This window comes from Homarus americanus, unplaced genomic scaffold, assembly GCF_018991925.1.
Source record: "Homarus americanus isolate GMGI-L3 unplaced genomic scaffold, GMGI_Hamer_2.0 scaffold19318, whole genome shotgun sequence".
Taxonomy (NCBI): Eukaryota; Metazoa; Arthropoda; class Malacostraca; order Decapoda; family Nephropidae; genus Homarus; species Homarus americanus.
Genome location: NW_024732238.1, coordinates 8194900 through 8213766, shown reverse-complemented (window position 1 = coordinate 8213766; position 18867 = coordinate 8194900). Strand labels below are relative to the sequence as shown.

Sequence of the window (18867 nt, the reverse complement as noted above, 5' to 3'; positions counted from 1 at the left end):
GAAAAACTTTACATCACTAAAATGTACTAAACTAATGTACTAAAATTTTTATCTCCTCTGCAAAATATATGACATTTATATTCAAATTATTCACTGTCTTGCAAAGATTCCAGCAATGCAAATTATATTCTAACTTTAGTCTGTGATATTATATAAGATAAAAACTTAAAGCCCACTGTATAACCACCAAACCCTTGCTGGGAGGGGGGGTGGGTGAGGGCGGGAGGAAGGGGAGGTGACAGTGACATGTTTGACAGTTAGCGCCAAACGTCTAGTGAAGTATTTACAGTAGTACCCCGATTTACGCGGTCAATTGAACCCATGGGGTACCGCGGAAAGTGAAAACCGCATAAAGTGAACAACAGAACATGTGGGATTAATTCCAATAGAGACTGGCCCGACCCCCAAACTCCACTTTTTCAGATACAATACCTACGTTGTAGTAAAAATTACATCTTAATTTTATGATGGTATGCACACACAATTAATAATTAAGAGAAATATCAATAATATTAGTTTTTATAACACTTACATTAGTAGAAAAGATGGCTGGGCACACGGGGATGGGGGGTTGGTTCCGAGGCAGAGGGCAGATTATTGGCCCTCACCTGTATCACTTGTATCAATTGTATCACTATCCACCACATCGGCTTGCAGGGCCTCTTTGTTAAACCCCTCAAAGTCCTTATAAGTCCATATCCTCACTATCACTGACTTGGGCCGGCTGTGGTGGGTGGCGGGTGAAGAACTCGGTAATGTTTTGATGACTGGGCGACCTTGTGCGCATCCTGCCCGCGCCACTTCCCGCGTATATGAGTAGATGCACCGCGTAAAGTGAAAGTCTGGTTCTGGCGAGGTACCGCGTAAATGCGAAATCGCGGAAAGTGAAACCGCGTAAAGCGGGGTATTACTGTACAGTTGTACCCCACTTAACGCGGTCAATTGAACCCAGAGGGTCCCGCGTTAAGTGAAAACCGCATTAAGTGAATAACAGAACATATGGGATTAATTCCAATAGAACCCAGCCCGACCCCCAAACTCCACTTTTTGACGACAAATATCTATGTTGTAGTAAAAATAACATCTTAATTTTATGATGGTACATGCACACAATTAATACTTAAGAGAAATAGAGAAATACAGTCGCCAAGTTAATGTCCATTCAAATAATGGACTCAACTCCCTCCCCCTCTTCTCACACTACACTCACTGGCTCTTCCCTCTGAGAAATTTTTGGGGGAAAACCAGGTATAGTAATAAATAATTCCTCAAACTAAAGTTAGGATAATATAATTGACATTGCTGGATTCCTTGTAAGACCAGGAATATTTTGAATATAAATGTCATATATTTTTCACAAAAGATAACATATTTACTCAGAATAAACTTTACATCTAAAATTTGTATGTCTAATGCAAAATCTATGATGTTTATATTCAAAATGATCAGCAAATTGTAAGAATTCCAGCAATGTAAATTATATTCTGGCCGGATAATTTGTATGAATTTTATGAGCTAAAACAAATATCTTCAGTTAATAAAAAAAAAAAAATATTCTTCGACACTATCTGTCAATCAAAGTACCCCACCTTGCCTTCCCCCCCTCTTCCAACCGCGTGGTCAGTCCCAACCCTCCCCCCACCCCCCACCAATCCTCCATTCAAGAGTTTTTAACATTTAGTATTAAATAATACCTCAGATTAAAGTTAGGATAATATAATTGACATTGCTGGATTCCTTGTAAGACCAGGAATATTTTGAATATAAATGTCATATATTTTGGACAAAAGATAACATAATTACCTAGAGAACAATTTTTATCTAAAAATTGTATGTTTAATGCAAAATATATGTTGTTTATATTCAAAATGATCACCAAATTATAAGAATTCCAGCAATGTAAATTATATTCTGACCGGGTAATTTGTATGAATTTTATGAGCTAAAACAAATATCTTCAGTTAATAAAAAAAAAAATAATTCTTCACAGGGTAACAGATGGTCGGTCGGTCGGTCCCTCCCTCCCCCCCACCCCCCACCACCACCGTCCCAAGGAGATGTGTGGGATAACCACTAAATTTTAATAAATAATACCTCAAACTAAAGTTAGGATAATATAATTGACATTGCTGGATTCCTTGTAAGACCAGGAATATTTTGAATATAAATGTCATATATTTTGGACAAAAGATAACATAATTACCTAGAGAACAATTTTTATCTAAAAATTGTATGTTTAATGCAAAATATATGTTGTTTATATTCAAAATGATCACCAAATTATAAGAATTCCAGCAATGTAAATTATATTCTGGCTGGGTAATTTGTATGAATTTTATGAGCTAAAACAGGCAGTCAGGCAGGGTGGCGGGTGGGGGGTGGTGCGAATCTAAAAATAGCTCTCGAGCCGGACACTCACCGTGTATATGATGAAAAATGCCGCGTTAAGTGAAAGTTCAGCTTTGGCAAGGCACCGCGTATATGCGAAAACGCGTTAAGTGAAAGCGCGTTAAGCGGGGTAATACTGTATTTGTTTATTTAGGTCCTTTAGGTAGAGGTTTTGTTTTTTGCTTATAAAATATCATAGAAGTGACATGGGAGAATATAATTTACATTGCTGGAATTCTTATAAGATAGTGATAAATTTGAATGTAAACATGCTATAGTTTGCACGAGACAAAAATTTTAGTAATAATTTTGCACATTATTTTGATTACATGTACAGTTCAGCTTTACCCTTAGGACAGTGTGTGCATGTAAATGAGTTTCAATAAATGAATAAAGTTACATATATCGAGCCAAAAATAATAGTTGAAAAACTTTTTATAGAGAAGAGCTTGGATGGCTGAATTTTAGAATGACCAATAATTTTGGGAATGGGACAACTGGCCGCCGCCATCTGGCCACAGCCCAACTGGCCGCGGGAAACTCGCCGCGGCCGACTGGCCGCCGCGGACTGGGGGTAAACTGCAAACGCCTAATTTTGCGCTCTCAAGGCAGGTTAGGTTAGGTTAGGTTAGGTTAGGTACTTCATAAAGAAATTTTAATCCTCTTTTTTTATCACACTTTCATCAATTTTGTCAACAAAAAGTTCCATATGGCGGCCAGTCGGCCATGGCGAGTTTCCCGCGGCCAGTTGGGCTGCGGCCAGTTGTCCTAGACCCAATAATTTTAATATAGAAAATGCAAAAATATTCAAGAACACAACCTTCTTGATATTTTCTCCACTGGAAACGAATGCAAACATAAAATAGATTACTGTATTGGCGGACTAGCCGATCAGCTGATGCTCACAACAAAACTTGTTTGTCATAAGGATTTCGTTAATCGAAGTTTTGTTCTTTAACCGAATTGAAGATCCTTATGAGAACTAATTCGTTAACCGAATTTTCGTTAATCAAACCGTTCATTAACCGAGGGACCACTGTATTTGTAAATAATCGCCAGGCCTGATTATAATTAATTAATTGCTAAATTAGGTAGGCCAATTTTAAATTAGAATATAATTTACATTGCTGGAATTCTTATAATTTGATGATCATTTTGAATATAAACATCATATATTTTGCATTAGACATACAAATTTTAGATAAAATGTTTTCTCTAGTAAATATGTTATCTTTTGTGCAAAATATATGACATTTATATTCAAAATATTACTGGTCTTACAAGGAATCCAGCAATGTCAATTATATTATCCTAACTTTAATCTGAGGTATTATTTAATACAAAATGTTAAAATTTATTTTTTTCACCCACTCTTTCTCTTGGTGGGGGGTGGGGGGGAGGGTTGGGACTGACCGCGCGGTTGGAAGAGGGGGGAGGCAAGGTGGGGTACTTTGATTGACAGATAGTGTCCTGAAGAATATTTTTTTTTTATTAACTGAAGATATTTGTTTTAGCTCATAAAATTCATACAAATTACCCGGCCAGAATATAATTTACATTGCTGGAATTCTTATAATTTGGTGATCATTTTGAATATAAACATCATATATTTTGCATTAGACATACAAATTTTAGATAAAATGTTTTCTCTAGTAAATATGTTATCTTTTGTGCAAAATATATGACATTTATATTCAAAATATTCCTGGTCTTACAAGGAATCCAGCAATGTCAAATGTATTATCCTAACTTTAGTTTGAGGTATTATTTATTAAAATTTAGTGGTTTTCCCCAAAAAATTTCTCAGAGAGGGAAGAGCCAGCAGTGTAGTGTGAGAAGAGGGGGAGGGAGTTGAGTCCATTATTTGAATGGACATTAACTTGGCGACTGTATTTCTCTATTTCTCTTAAGTATTAATTGTGTGCATGTACCATCATAAAATTAAGATGTTATTTTTACTACAACATAGTTATGTGTCTTCAAAAAGTGGAGTTTGGGGGTCGGGCTGGTTTCTATTGGAATTAATCCCATATGTTCTGTTGTTCACTTAACGCGGATTTCACTTAACACGGGACCCTCTGGGTTCTATTGACCGCGTTAAGTGGGGTACAACTGTATATATATACATATATTTTTTTTTTTTTATGAGGTTACAAAACATAATAATGTAAGCAAACATTTAATAAGAAAAAGTAAAAAATATTAACAATAATAATATTTACATATGATAGTTTTATGTATGCAGTCAACCCTCGCTTTACGCAGTCCCACATTCCGAGTTTCCACGTTTACGCGGTACCCTGCCGAAACAGGAATGCTCACATTCTGCGGTGCGTGTACCCCTTTACGCGGAGAGCGGCTGGCGAGCCACGCCATTTTTGGATCCAAACCTCCCGCCATCTCTCCCGCCCTCTCCCGCCATCCGCCATGTTGTGTAAGCGGCGCGAGCATGGTGCGCACAAGGTCGCCCAGTCATCAAAACATTACCGAGTTCTTCACCCACCACAGCCGGCCCAAGTCAGTGATAGTGATAATTATAGTGAGGATATGGACTTATATAGACTTTGAGGGGTTTGACAAAGAGGCCCTGCAAGCCTCTATGGTGGATAGTGATACAGGTGAGGGCCAATAATCTGCCCTCTGCCTCGGAACTAACCGCCCATCCCCATGTGCCCAGCCAGCTTTTCTACTAATGTAAGTGTTAAAAAACCTAATATTATTGATATTTCTCTTAATTATTAATTGTGTGTGCATACCATCATAAAGTTAAGATAATATTTTTACTACAACATAGTTGTGTGTCGTCAAAAAGTGGAGTTTGGGGGTCGGCCCGGTCTCTATTTCAATTAATCCCATATGTTATGTTGTTCACTTTACGCGTTTCTCACTTTTCGCGGTACCCTGTGGGTTGAATTAACCACGTAAAGTGAGGGTTGACTGTATTTGTTATTTTTGTTATTTTCAAATTGTAAGTTTAACTGTTTTCACAGATCAAACAATGCAGATAAAAAATTCAAACCAAAAATATTTGTTAATTTGTTAATTTTCTTATTATTGCAATTTTAAATTATTCCACTTTTGGAAGTTTGGTCAAAGTATTGGCTGGTATCGGCCCAATTTTCACTGTTACCTCTAAAATTAGTCGATACCCCAATACCGATACTTCGGCACATCTCTATTCCTAATAGTTCAGTGGTCAATATATACTTACTGTTATTGAAATACTCCAGTTTACCAATGTGCATATTTTATTTGGCAACTTTTTACATTACAGAACAACTGGGCACTCCGTCACAAGATTTTATGTCAAGGTTACAGCCAACAGTTCGTAATTACGTGGAAAACCGTCCCCGCTATCCTGGATATTCCTTTGATCGCCTTTTTCCTGATGTCCTTTTCCCTGCTGAATCCACGGATCATAATCGACTCAAAGGTGAGGAGGGCAGCGATAGATATTGGCCCAGGCAACACAACTACTACTGGATCAGAGGTGAGGCTGCATATGTCAAGGTTTAAGGAGAGCTAGCATGGTGTGCTCTGTGCTTACTGGAGTAGAAGTCCACCTGCAATTCCATTATGTAGTCTTGATGAAAATGATCCTTGTGATGTATGACATTGATGACACTGAATAACCTTCATACCGTAGAAGCATTCATGTGACATGAAAATACAATTATAAATTGCAGCCAATGTCCTTTGATCAGTACCTGATAAATTAATTATTTGGCCTAGTAATATTACATATTTTAAATTACTGTATAGGCACAAAAATATTTCAAATTATATTTAATTCTCATGAGTGACAAAGTAAGATTAGGAGAAGAAATCATATTGATATACTGTACAATCCTAATTTTCCAAAGAAGTATATTATAAACAACCCACAAAATTTGGTATCTGAAGGTGTTGGTGTATACAGTATTGTGTGTCATTTATTGATTTATGTGCAGGAAAAAGCAAGACTAATATTTCCAAACATGCCAATCTTAGACACTGTAATTATTGCTGTGATACTTCCTTGATGTTAGGGTGGTCACTGATCTCTGTGTGACACTGTATATCCACATCATGCCTCAAGAATGGTAGGACTTTCTACTTGGAATATATAAAGTATTCATCTGAAACTCTTAGAGCTACTCTGTTTTGTGGGTGAAAAGGTCAGCGAGACAACTTTGAAGAAGACACCATCTGGCAGGAGGTGGCAGTTTGTTTAGTTAGTTTTATTATTATCATGCATTAGTCCCCCAAAAAATAGTAAAGACTGAGTTTGGTACAGCAGGTGTACTCGAGGGTAACTATCAGTGGTCACTGATAGAAAGTAATTTTCCCAGACTTCTGGCCTCATCCAGATGCTTGTAAGTTTTTCTGATTTACTTGAACTGTATATTATACTTCTGCATTAAAAATTAAGGTGTATCGAGTTACCCATGGGAGTAGTTTTAACAGTAAATTGAAGAAATTTAATGTTACTGCCAGATGATACAATACATACTGTATTACATTTTGTTGTTTGGGGTATGATTATTGATTACACATCTACCAGGTATAGAGTAACCCACACTGGTCTCTAAGATGTGCACTATTTATAAAAGTCAATCAAGGATTTGATACCTTTAGTTAGTTTTGTAGAAAGTCTTAATGGTTGCTTAACTTACATGTACAGTACTACATACAATTATAGTACAGTACAGTATTAGCTTTCGACAAAGTCCGGTGCATTATTGTATAACTGTTATGTAGTAGGCTGGGTACATCATCATCATCATCATCATTGGTAATAAAATGTGTACAGAATAAAAAAATCCTGCTAAACATAGATTAAAAGAAACTAATAATTCTATCAACATATTGGAATATCTTTAGGAATTTACTTTGGGAAACTGACCAACAGGATATAGAGAGATTGGAAGAATATGAAGACTACAGAAAGAGAATCAGCAAACTTGGAATAGTGAGAACCACTAAGGAACATGTCCCATGTAGAAATGAATGTCATGGTATCACTTTCAATAAAAGAAATTGCTTAGGGTAGACACTTTATATTGCAAAAGGACATGTTGAGGAAAACTTGCTTCGACCTTGATAACTATAAAGTAATGTTGCTATTTATTTATATTCAGGAAAGTAATGTAAAAATGATTTGTAAACCTTTCAGAAAGTTAACACGTATTTTATTTTAATTGTATTGAGGATATATAAAACACATCATTATTATCAAGGCTACATATTACTAAGTACTACAAGCATATAGCAGTACTGGACTGGTGGCTGAGTTGGAAAAAAATAACTAGTGCATAATTTAAGGTAAGTCCATTGTGAGTTTTACTAAAATGTTTTTTTAATTGATCCCTTCCATACTACACCCGCTGCACTATGGATTTGTATTACTCATAGTCACTATATTGATCAGTCACTAATTAATATTAGTTCATCTCAGTGAAGTAGAGGAAAATTGTTTTACTACCCCATAAATCTGTTGGTGCCCACATCTGTTCTTTTGTCCACATTAAGGTACATCCTGACACCTTCATTAAGTTTTGCACCAAGTCAATTTGAAAAGAGCTCAGTATTGCAGTTGGTGATCACCTGTGGTTTCTACCATAACCATTTCAAATTAAGCATTTCTAATTAAATTCATAACTCTTCTCTTCTATCATAATTTTAATCCCCAGCTTACCTACTCCAATCCCCTGATTCTCAACCTGATATTCATAGTCCACAGGGGACTATGAAAAATTTGAAAAATTTCAAAATATTTGAAATTAGAAAAGACTTTATTATTTATTCTAACTTGAGAAATAGTAGGGCTAACCTTCCCAATAAGCAGTAGGGTACATGGTTCCTTCTGACCCAACTCATGTAAAATCCTTTCATTATGATATTATGTATCATTAATTACACGAGTCATATTTATATGAGTTGTCAAGAGGTAAAAGCAAAACTATATTCTCATCTACTCCTGATAAAAATAATTTAATTTTATAGTACAGCATTATTATTATTAGAGGTTATTTGGGAAAAAAGATGGGGGTTCATAGGAATTTTTAAGGTTCCCCAAAGGGAGGAATGGAGTGAAAAAAGTAGGGAACCATTTAGTAGTAGAGTATTGCCATCCTGTGTGCATATGACAGTTGAGTTTGTGGATTGGCAGATGTTTTTGCTGTCATACCCATATATTCAGGCTGTATTTTCTCCTTTTATGAAATTAATATTTAATTAATGTGTTATTAAAGTACTGTACAGTACTGTGGTTTTATTAACCGTATCAACATATTCAAATTGGTATACGGTATGTGTCAGTAATATCTCCGTTAGCTGGAATCCCTCTTAACTAGAATTCTCTGATAGCCGGAATTGAAATTTTCTAAAAAGATTGTTCCCAAAGTCGGAATTTTCCTGAAAATTCCGGCTTTGGGAACAATTTTCCGAGGGGCACATTTTCTGGAAAGTTTTAAGAAAATTTTCTCGGTACCCAGAAAATCCCGGGGATAGGGGATTTCTTTCCAGGATCGAGAATGACATAATGCACAATTTCTGGAACTTCCGAGAAAATTTTCCTGGTACCCAGAAAATTCCGGGGATGAGGGATTTTTCTGACTTTGAGAGAGTCATCTCGTTACCCAGAAATCTCTCATTCCCGGAAGTGCTCTGCACCAATTGTTCCGGCTGACAGAGATATCACTGTTTAATTGTTCTTATGTATTTCTCTCGTCCAAACACCTTCAGTCCTAACTAATACCTTGTCTGTCTTCAAGCCCAGGTTACTGCAAATATCTTTTGGAAACATCTAGTAAAATATTAAAGAGAACAACTGTATCCTAACTCACCTGGCCTCAGTGTTATAGATGTTGACTGAAATGAATAAATCATTTAATGAATATTAAGTGATTACTTACTTTTAAGATTAATTCTTGACCTGGTTCACATTATTTAGCACACATGGCCAAACAGATGATCCCTTTCTTGGCATTCAACATTTAGTTGGTTACCCTCCTCCTTTAACTTAATGATAATCCACCAAGGGATTATTCCACCATTGGCATACTCAAAATTTTACAGTGCCAAAGGGTTAGTGTACGAGGGAGGAACTGAAGCCTGTACTGAACTGCGGTTGAGAACTTTACCTATGACAATTGACATGTGAGGCAAACACTACCACTGAGTAGAAAAAGAGGCCAGGTTTTAGAATATGTGTCAAGAGAGTAAAAGTAAAGGGAAATGGGAACCTTCTAACACATTGAATCTTCTCTTGGTTGAGATTTTAGTGCAATAGGATGAAGTAGGAAACCTTCAGTACAGCAGCTGTAAGCTTAAGTTCAGGTATGAGTTGCTGTGTCCATTTAACTTTTATCAAATACCCCAAGTAGAAGATAAGCTAGAAGGATATGTAATCAAATTGAGAGAAGCAGATGTATTGTAAATGTGATTCAGCTGTATTCACTTGTCCCTAACTGGTAGTGATGCTCAGGAGATCCACTTTCATATAGTATAGCACAAACAGTTTCTTGTGATTAAAAAAAAAAAAATGGTGTCTTGCACAGTTCTGCAGACCTATGTCTGACTTCTCTGTTTTGTCTGCAGTAACCCAAGTTGATATAGCCTCAGGTGTTGAGTCTTCTCTCTTTTGGTGGAAGAAGTTGGAATGTAGTTGTCTCCATAAGCATGGGCAACAAGGATGAGTTAGAATATTCTTTAAATTGACTTTCAGTAGTAATATCCTCATTCCTTTCCTTGGATTGTGACTCCTAGTTTATTTGGATGATGTTTCACATAAAGGCTGATGGCTCCTTCCATTTTCTCTAATACTGCAGATGTTTTCCTTGAGATAACCAATGTAAGCTTGGTTTTAAGTACTGTACATAAAACAGCATAGTTATTATAAAATAGTTTTCATGTAAGAAAGAAAAGATCTTTCACAACTTAAAAATTTTTCAAATACAATTTTGTAAATACATTTTATATTACCTATACTATACTGTATAATGAGTACAGTACAGTATCATTAGTTATGTTATAATGTAGTTCACAAACATCCTGATACAAATTTGAGAAGTCTTAATATTCATTGATCATTAACTTGTATTTATATTTTAATGACTGAAAAATTATGCTTTATTAAGATTGTGTTGCAGTGGAAACATATGTGTTGATAACGGACTCCTTTTAATTATTGCAGCGAGTCAAGCACGAGACCTGTTATCAAGGATGTTAGTCATTGACCCAGAACGGAGGATAAGTGTAGATGAAGCACTCATGCATCCTTATATTAATGTTTGGTATGATGAAGCGGAAGTTAATGCGGTAAGTATTAATATTATTAAAGTTGTTATTTGATTTGAATCTCTTTGGATTTTTATATAGTACTTTACAGCCATTGAAGATTGTTATGCCCCACACATCTCCCAGTTATAATTACTGTCATTTATTTCTTATTCTAGACTCCTGTATCCTGTATGTAAAAGAAAATACAGTAAACCCTCGAAAGTCCAGACAATTTCAGGGGAAAGGGGATCCGACCGGACTTGCCGATTGTTCGGGCGTTTACCAATTTTTTTTGGGGAGGGTGGGGATTTTGGGGACCACTGTACACTAAGAAGCCTCTCGTTAGCCCTCCTCCCCCAACATCACACACACACCCCCAAGACTACCCATAACCCCATAATATCACACACACACACACACACACACACACACACACAACATAATAATAATGGTTGCCCCTCGTGTACGAGGATGGCCGGCCCAAGAGCCACCGTGGCGTGAATTTGTTTAAGGTGTAGAAGCTGTTGCCAACACAACAACCACACCTTAAGTTAACGAGTTGCATGACCCAGTGTCATGGAATACAGTAAAGCCTCCGACAAAAACGGTTCGACCAACAACTTTCCATTATTTAAGACTCTAGTTAATTTAGGACCCAATTTAATTTATGTTCTTATTTCATTCATATTTATGACCAAAATATAATAAAAATGAAATTAAATTACATTTTCATACAAACAATAACTAAATCCCAATATGTATAATAATAAAAAAAAAATACAGTAAAAAAAATGAAGAGCGCCTTGCGCAAAGAAGCTGCCTTGCTAATGAGTGGTAAACAACAGTCGGAGCTTGGCAGGCCTTTTGTTTTCACACATCTGAACAGGAACTGGAGAAAAACTTTCTCAGGTTTCTTACAGCATTTTTGCATCCCTATTCAACATGAGCAAGAGAGAAAGTGATGGTAGTGTTGTTTCAAAAGCTAATAGAAAGTGTATAAGCTTAGCTGAGAAACTAGATGTGTTAAAACGATATGAAAAAGGTGAGAGGTCTGTGGATATTATATGGAGCAAGCAATGAACATATTGTCTGAAGTGGATCCATTAACAGAACAAAGCCTTAAAATTTTAATAAATGCAAATGACCTCTACATAAAGATGTATTATGAGAAAAGAAAGCAGCTGTGCAAGGTTCTTTCAACATCTTAATTATCCGAAGGTCTAAACCATCAACTTCAGCTACACCATCAAATTCAGCATCATAAGCAGCTTAAACATTAACTTCAGGTTCAGTAACAGTTTAAGCAACAGCTTTATGGAAAGCTACAGCTTCAGCCAGAGTTGAACCTGATGACTTTGTCATCTGAGTAAAAACTCGCACAATATTCATTGGCTGTCCTTATGTCTTAGACTTTACCACTATTGGCGAGTAGAATTTTTGTTTTACATTCATAAATATTATTTAAAACTATATGAACGGTAAATAATTGTTGCTTTCATATTCATATGTAGAGAAATGATGATATGTTTTCACATGTACACACTTACTGTTCATACAATAGCGTTCCCAATCGTATCGCTTTATTTCTTTACCATTAGTGGTTAGCTACTTTTAGTGTTCCATTTATTAACATTAAATAACATAACTTAAAACATACATACAGGTATTAAATTTTTTTAAATTAAGTTCACTCCAGCTACAACCAGGGTCTTATTTTCTTCAGTTTCTTATGTAGAACCATCGTCACACACGAAAACAATGCCGTCTTGTCTCCTCGTGTGTGTTTTAATACTATACCTATTATTAATGAATTGCATTGTTCATTTCACATACATAAACATTAATTCAATCAAATACATATTCAGTAATAAACAATAATGAATCTTTTGTAGATATTCTTAAGATAAATGACTGTTTCCTTGAGTGCGCACTTATACATTGGCATTTCACTATCAGTCTCACTTTTTCTTTAATATCAGTGGTTACTTCTACTGTACATTAAATAACATTAATTAAAACATACATAATTTTACATTAACTTTACTACAACAACAACCAAGGTCTTATTTTCTTCAGTTTCAGGCGGATAATTGACATTATGGGTGTAAACACTGACAACAATACCGTTTCTTATCCTCTTGTGTGTTTTAATATTCTACGTATTATTAATGAATTGTATTGTTCATTTTGCATATATAAAGCTTAATTCAATGAAATACATATTCATTAATAAACAATAATGAATCTTTTGTACATATTCTTAAGATAAATGACGCGGTATCCTTAAATGCGCACGTATATGTTGGCGTTCCCAATCCATCCCTTTTTTTTCTTTGCCTTTAGTGGTTGGCTACTTCTATTGTTCCATTTATTAACATTAAATAACGTTACTTAAAACATGTATATTCATTTTCTTACATTATTTTTACTACAGCTACAACCAGGGTCTTATTTTCTTAATTTTCTCGTGTAGAACTATCGTCCCGGACTCCCGGCTGTAAACACAAACGAAAACAATGGCGTCCCATCTCCTCTTGTACAGTATAAGGTGCATTCAGAAACATTATTGAAAGAGTATAGTTTGCAATTTTCATTAATTGTAATGTTTTGGGGGAAAAGAGGGTAAAAAGCCACACAAAAGATATGAAAAGGTCACACTTGGGAACACATCTCATTATTATTGCTTTATTTTAATGGTAATTAATGATTCGCGATACGATGATTCACCTTACACTGCAATATTGGAGGACACATTAAAGTCGTTATTCGAGGCTTTACTGTAGTCCGAGAAGACCAGACAACTTGCCAACTGCACTGGCTAACCATTACCCCAGAACACGATCTGCAGATCAATTCACATCCAGGTTCCCAATTACTGCTGGGTAGACAGAGGCAAATGGCATAAAGAAACTTGCCCTTAGTTTCACTTTGCCCAGGGATCAAACCCGGGTCCGCTCACTTGTGAGGCGAGCATGCTGACCATTACACCACAGGTCATCACACACCCAACATCACTCATACATACCAACATCACCCACACACCCCAACATCACCCACACACACCCCGACATCACCCATGCACCCCAACATCACCCACACACACCAACATCACCCACACACACCCCAACATCACCCACACATGCCAACACCACCCACACACACTAACATCACCCACACACACCAACACCACCCACACACCCCAACACCACCCACACACCCCAACACCACCCACACCACCCAGCACACACACCACCCACATCACCCACACACCCCACCCACACCACACCACCCAACACCACCCACTCACACACACCCACACCACACACACCCCACACCACCCACACACACCCACAACATCACCCACACACACACACACAACCCACCCACACACCCCCAACAACACCCACACCACACACACCCACCAACACACACCACACCACACACACACCCACACAACAACCACCACACCACACACACACCACACAACACCCACACACCACCCCACACAACACAACCACCACCCACACACCCAACCACACACCACACACCCACCACACCCCCACACACACCACACATCCACACCACACCACACACCAACATCCACCCACACACACCCACACCACATCCACCCACACACACACACACCATCCACACCACACACACACACAACATCACCCACACACACACAACACACACCCCAACATCACCCACACCCCAACACACCACACACACCAACATCACCCAATAATAATATCGACACATCACCCACACACACACCGACCCACACACACACCAACATCACCCACACCACCCAACATCACCCATACATATCCATCACACACCACTACATCACCCATACCAACATCCCCACACACCCCAACATCACCCTCACCCACACACCCCAACATCACCCACACACACCCCAACATCACCCACACACACCCTCAACACACACCAACATCACCCATACACCCTAACACACACACACACCAACAACACCAACACACACACCAACATCACCCACACACACCCCCAACATCACCCTCACACACACCCCTCCCCAACATCACCCACACACACACCACCCACACACACTAACATCACCCACACACACCATCACCCACACACACCCCAACATCACCCACACCAACATCACCCACACACACCCCAACATCACCCACACACACCCAACATCACCCACACACACCCCAACATCACCCACACACCCCAACATCACCCACACACCTAACATCACCCACACACACCAACACCCACACACCCAACATCACCCACACACACTAACATCACCCACACACACAACTAACACCACCCACACACCAACATCACCCATACATACCATCATCACCCACACACCATCACCCACACACACCAACATCACCTACACACCCCAACATCACCCACAAACACCCCAACATCACTCCACACACCTAACATCATCCACACACACACCAACACTCCACACACACACACACACCAACATCACCCACACACACACCAACATCACCCACACACACCCAACAACATCACCCACACACACACCCAACATCCCCACACACACACCCCAACATCACCACATACACACCCCAACATCACCCACATACACACCCCATCACCACACACCCTAACATCACCCACACACCCCAACATCACCCACACACCCCAACATCACCCACACACCCACAACATCACCCACATCCATCACCCACACACCCCAACAACACCCACACACGCCCAACAACACCCCACACCCCAACAACACCCACACACCCCCCACAACACCCACACACCCTCAACATTACCCACACACCCTTCAACATCACCCACACACCCACAACATCACCCACACACCCCCAACAACACCCTCACACCCCAACATCACCCACACACCCCAACATCACCACACACCCCAACATCACCCACACACCCCAACATCACCCACACACCCCAACATCACCCACACACACACCATCATCACCCACACACCCCAACATCACCCACACACACACACCAACATCACCTATACACCCCAACATCACCCACACACACCAACACCACCACACACACTAACATCACCCACACACACCAACATCACCCACACACACCCCAACATCACACCCACACCAACACCACCCACACACCCCAACATCACCCACACACACCCCAACATCACCCACACACACCACCAACACCACCCACACACCAACATCACCCACACACACCAACATCACCCACACACACCCCAACATCACCCACACACACCAACATCACCCACACACACACCCCAACATCACCCACACACCCCAACATCACCCACACACCCCCAACATCACCCACACACCCCAACATCACCCACACACACCAACACCACCCACACACACTAACATCACCCACACACTAACATCACCCACACACACCAACACCACCCCACACACCAACATCACCATACATACCATCACTCCACACACACTAACATCACCCACACACACCAACATCACACACCCCAACAACATCACCACAAACACCCCAACATCACCCACACACCCCAACATCATCCACACACACCAACATCACCCACACACACACACCAACATCACCCACACACACACACCAACATCACCCACACACCAACACCACACACACCAACATCACCCACACACAACCAACATCACCCACACACACAACCAACATCACCCCACACACACAATCTCCAACATCCACCCACATACACCCCAACATCACCCACATACACACACCCCATCATCACCCCACACCATCACCCATACACCCCCAACATCACCCACACACCTCAACATCACCCACACACCCCCAACATCACCCACACACACCTCCAACATCACCCACCCACCCCAACATCACCCACACACTCCAACATCACCCACACACCCAACATCACCACACACCCAACATCACCCACACACCCAATACCCACACACCCCAACATCACCCACACACCCCCAACATCACCCACACACCCAACATCACCACTCACCTACAACATCACCCACACACCCCCAACAACACCCACACACCCCAACATCACCCACACATCCCAACATCACCCACACACCCCAACATCACCCACACACCCCAACATCACCCATTAGATCACCCTCAACATGACCCATACACCTTCAACATCACCCACACACACCCCAACATCACCCACACACCCCCAACATCACCCACACCCCAACATCACCCACACACCCCAACATCACCCACACACCCCAACATCACCCACACACCCCAACATCACCCACACACCCCAACATCACCCACACACCCCCAACATCACCCACACACCCTAACATCACCACACACCCCCCAATATCACCCACACCCCCAATATCACCCACACACCCCCAACATCACCCACACACCTCAACATGACCCATACACCCTCAACATCACCCACATACACCATCATCACCACACAATCTCAACATCACCCACACACCGCGAATATCACCCACACACCCCAACATCACCCACACACCCCCAACATCACCCACACACCCCAACATCACCCACACACCCCTGCAACATCACCCACACACACCCCAACATCACCCACACACCCCAACATCACCCACACACCCCAACATCCCCCACACACCCCAACATCCCCACACACCTCAACATCACCCACACACCTCAACATCACCCACACACCCCAACATCACCCACACACCCCAACATCACCACACACCCCCAAACATCACCCACACACCCCCAACATCACCCACACGCCCAACATCACCCACACACCCCCAACATCACCCACACACCCCCCAACATCACCCACACACCCCCAACATCACCCACACACCCCAACATCACCCACACACCCCAACATACCCACACACCCCTCAACATCACCCACACACACTTCAACATGACCCATACACCTCAACATGACCCACACACCCAACATCACCCACACACCCCAACACCACCCACACACCCCCAACATCACCCACACACCCCCAACATCACCCACACACCAAGAACATCACCCACACACCCCAACATCACCCACACACCCCAACATCACCCACACACACCCCAACATGACCCATATACACCCAACATCACCCACACACCCCACAACATCACCCACACACTCCAACATCACCCCACACACCCCAACATCACCCACACACACCCCAACACCACCCACACACACCCCCAACATCACCCACACACCTGCAACATCACCCACACACCCCAACAACATCACCCACACACCCCAACATCACCCACACACCCCAACATCACCCACACACCCCAAACATCACCCACACCCCAACATCACCCACACACCCCCAACATCACCCACACACACCCCCAACATCACCCACACACACCCCAACATCACCCACACACCCCAACATCAACACCCACACACTCTCAACATCACCCACACACCCCAACATCACCCACACACACCCCAACATCACACACCCCAACATCACCCACACACCCAACATCAACACCCACTCATCTCAACATCACCCATGCACCTCAACATCACCCACACACACCCCAACATCACCCACACACCCCAACATCACCCACACACACCAACATCACCCACACACCCCAACATCACCCACACACACCCCAACATCACCCACACACCCAACATCACCTCACACACCCAAACATCACCCACACACCCCCAACATCACCCACACACCCCCAACATCACCCACACACCTCCAACATCACCCACGACACCCCCAACATCACCACACACCCCCAACATCACCCACACACCCCCAACAACATCACCCACACACACCCCAGCATCACCCATACACCCCAACATCACCCACACACCCCAACATCACCCACACACACCCCAACATCACCCACACAATTCCCCACCATCACCCACACACCCCAACAGCACCACACACCCCCAACATCACCCACACACCCCAACATCACCCACACACCCCCAACATCACCCACACACACCCCAACATCACCCACACACCCCAACATCACCCACACACCCCCAACATCACCCACACACCCCAACATGACCCATACACCCCAACACCACACACCCCAATATCACCCACACACCCCAACATCACCCACACACCCCCAACATCACCCACACACCCCAACATCACCCATACACCCCAACATCACCCATACACCCCA

General features: G+C 41.3%; 1 protein-coding gene across 2 annotated transcripts in view; it reads left to right on the top strand.

The window, feature by feature from the left end:
* LOC121868437 (stress-activated protein kinase JNK-like) overlaps positions 1 to 18867 on the top strand; it is a 92691-nt gene that overhangs the window by 42370 nt on the left and 31454 nt on the right. For both annotated transcript variants that reach the window (XM_042369091.1, XM_042369093.1), the window contains exons 6-7: positions 5663 to 5821; positions 10565 to 10689. In XM_042369091.1, the coding sequence (XP_042225025.1) occupies positions 5663 to 5821; positions 10565 to 10689 (284 nt within the window). The remainder of the gene's footprint in view (positions 1 to 5662; positions 5822 to 10564; positions 10690 to 18867) is intronic.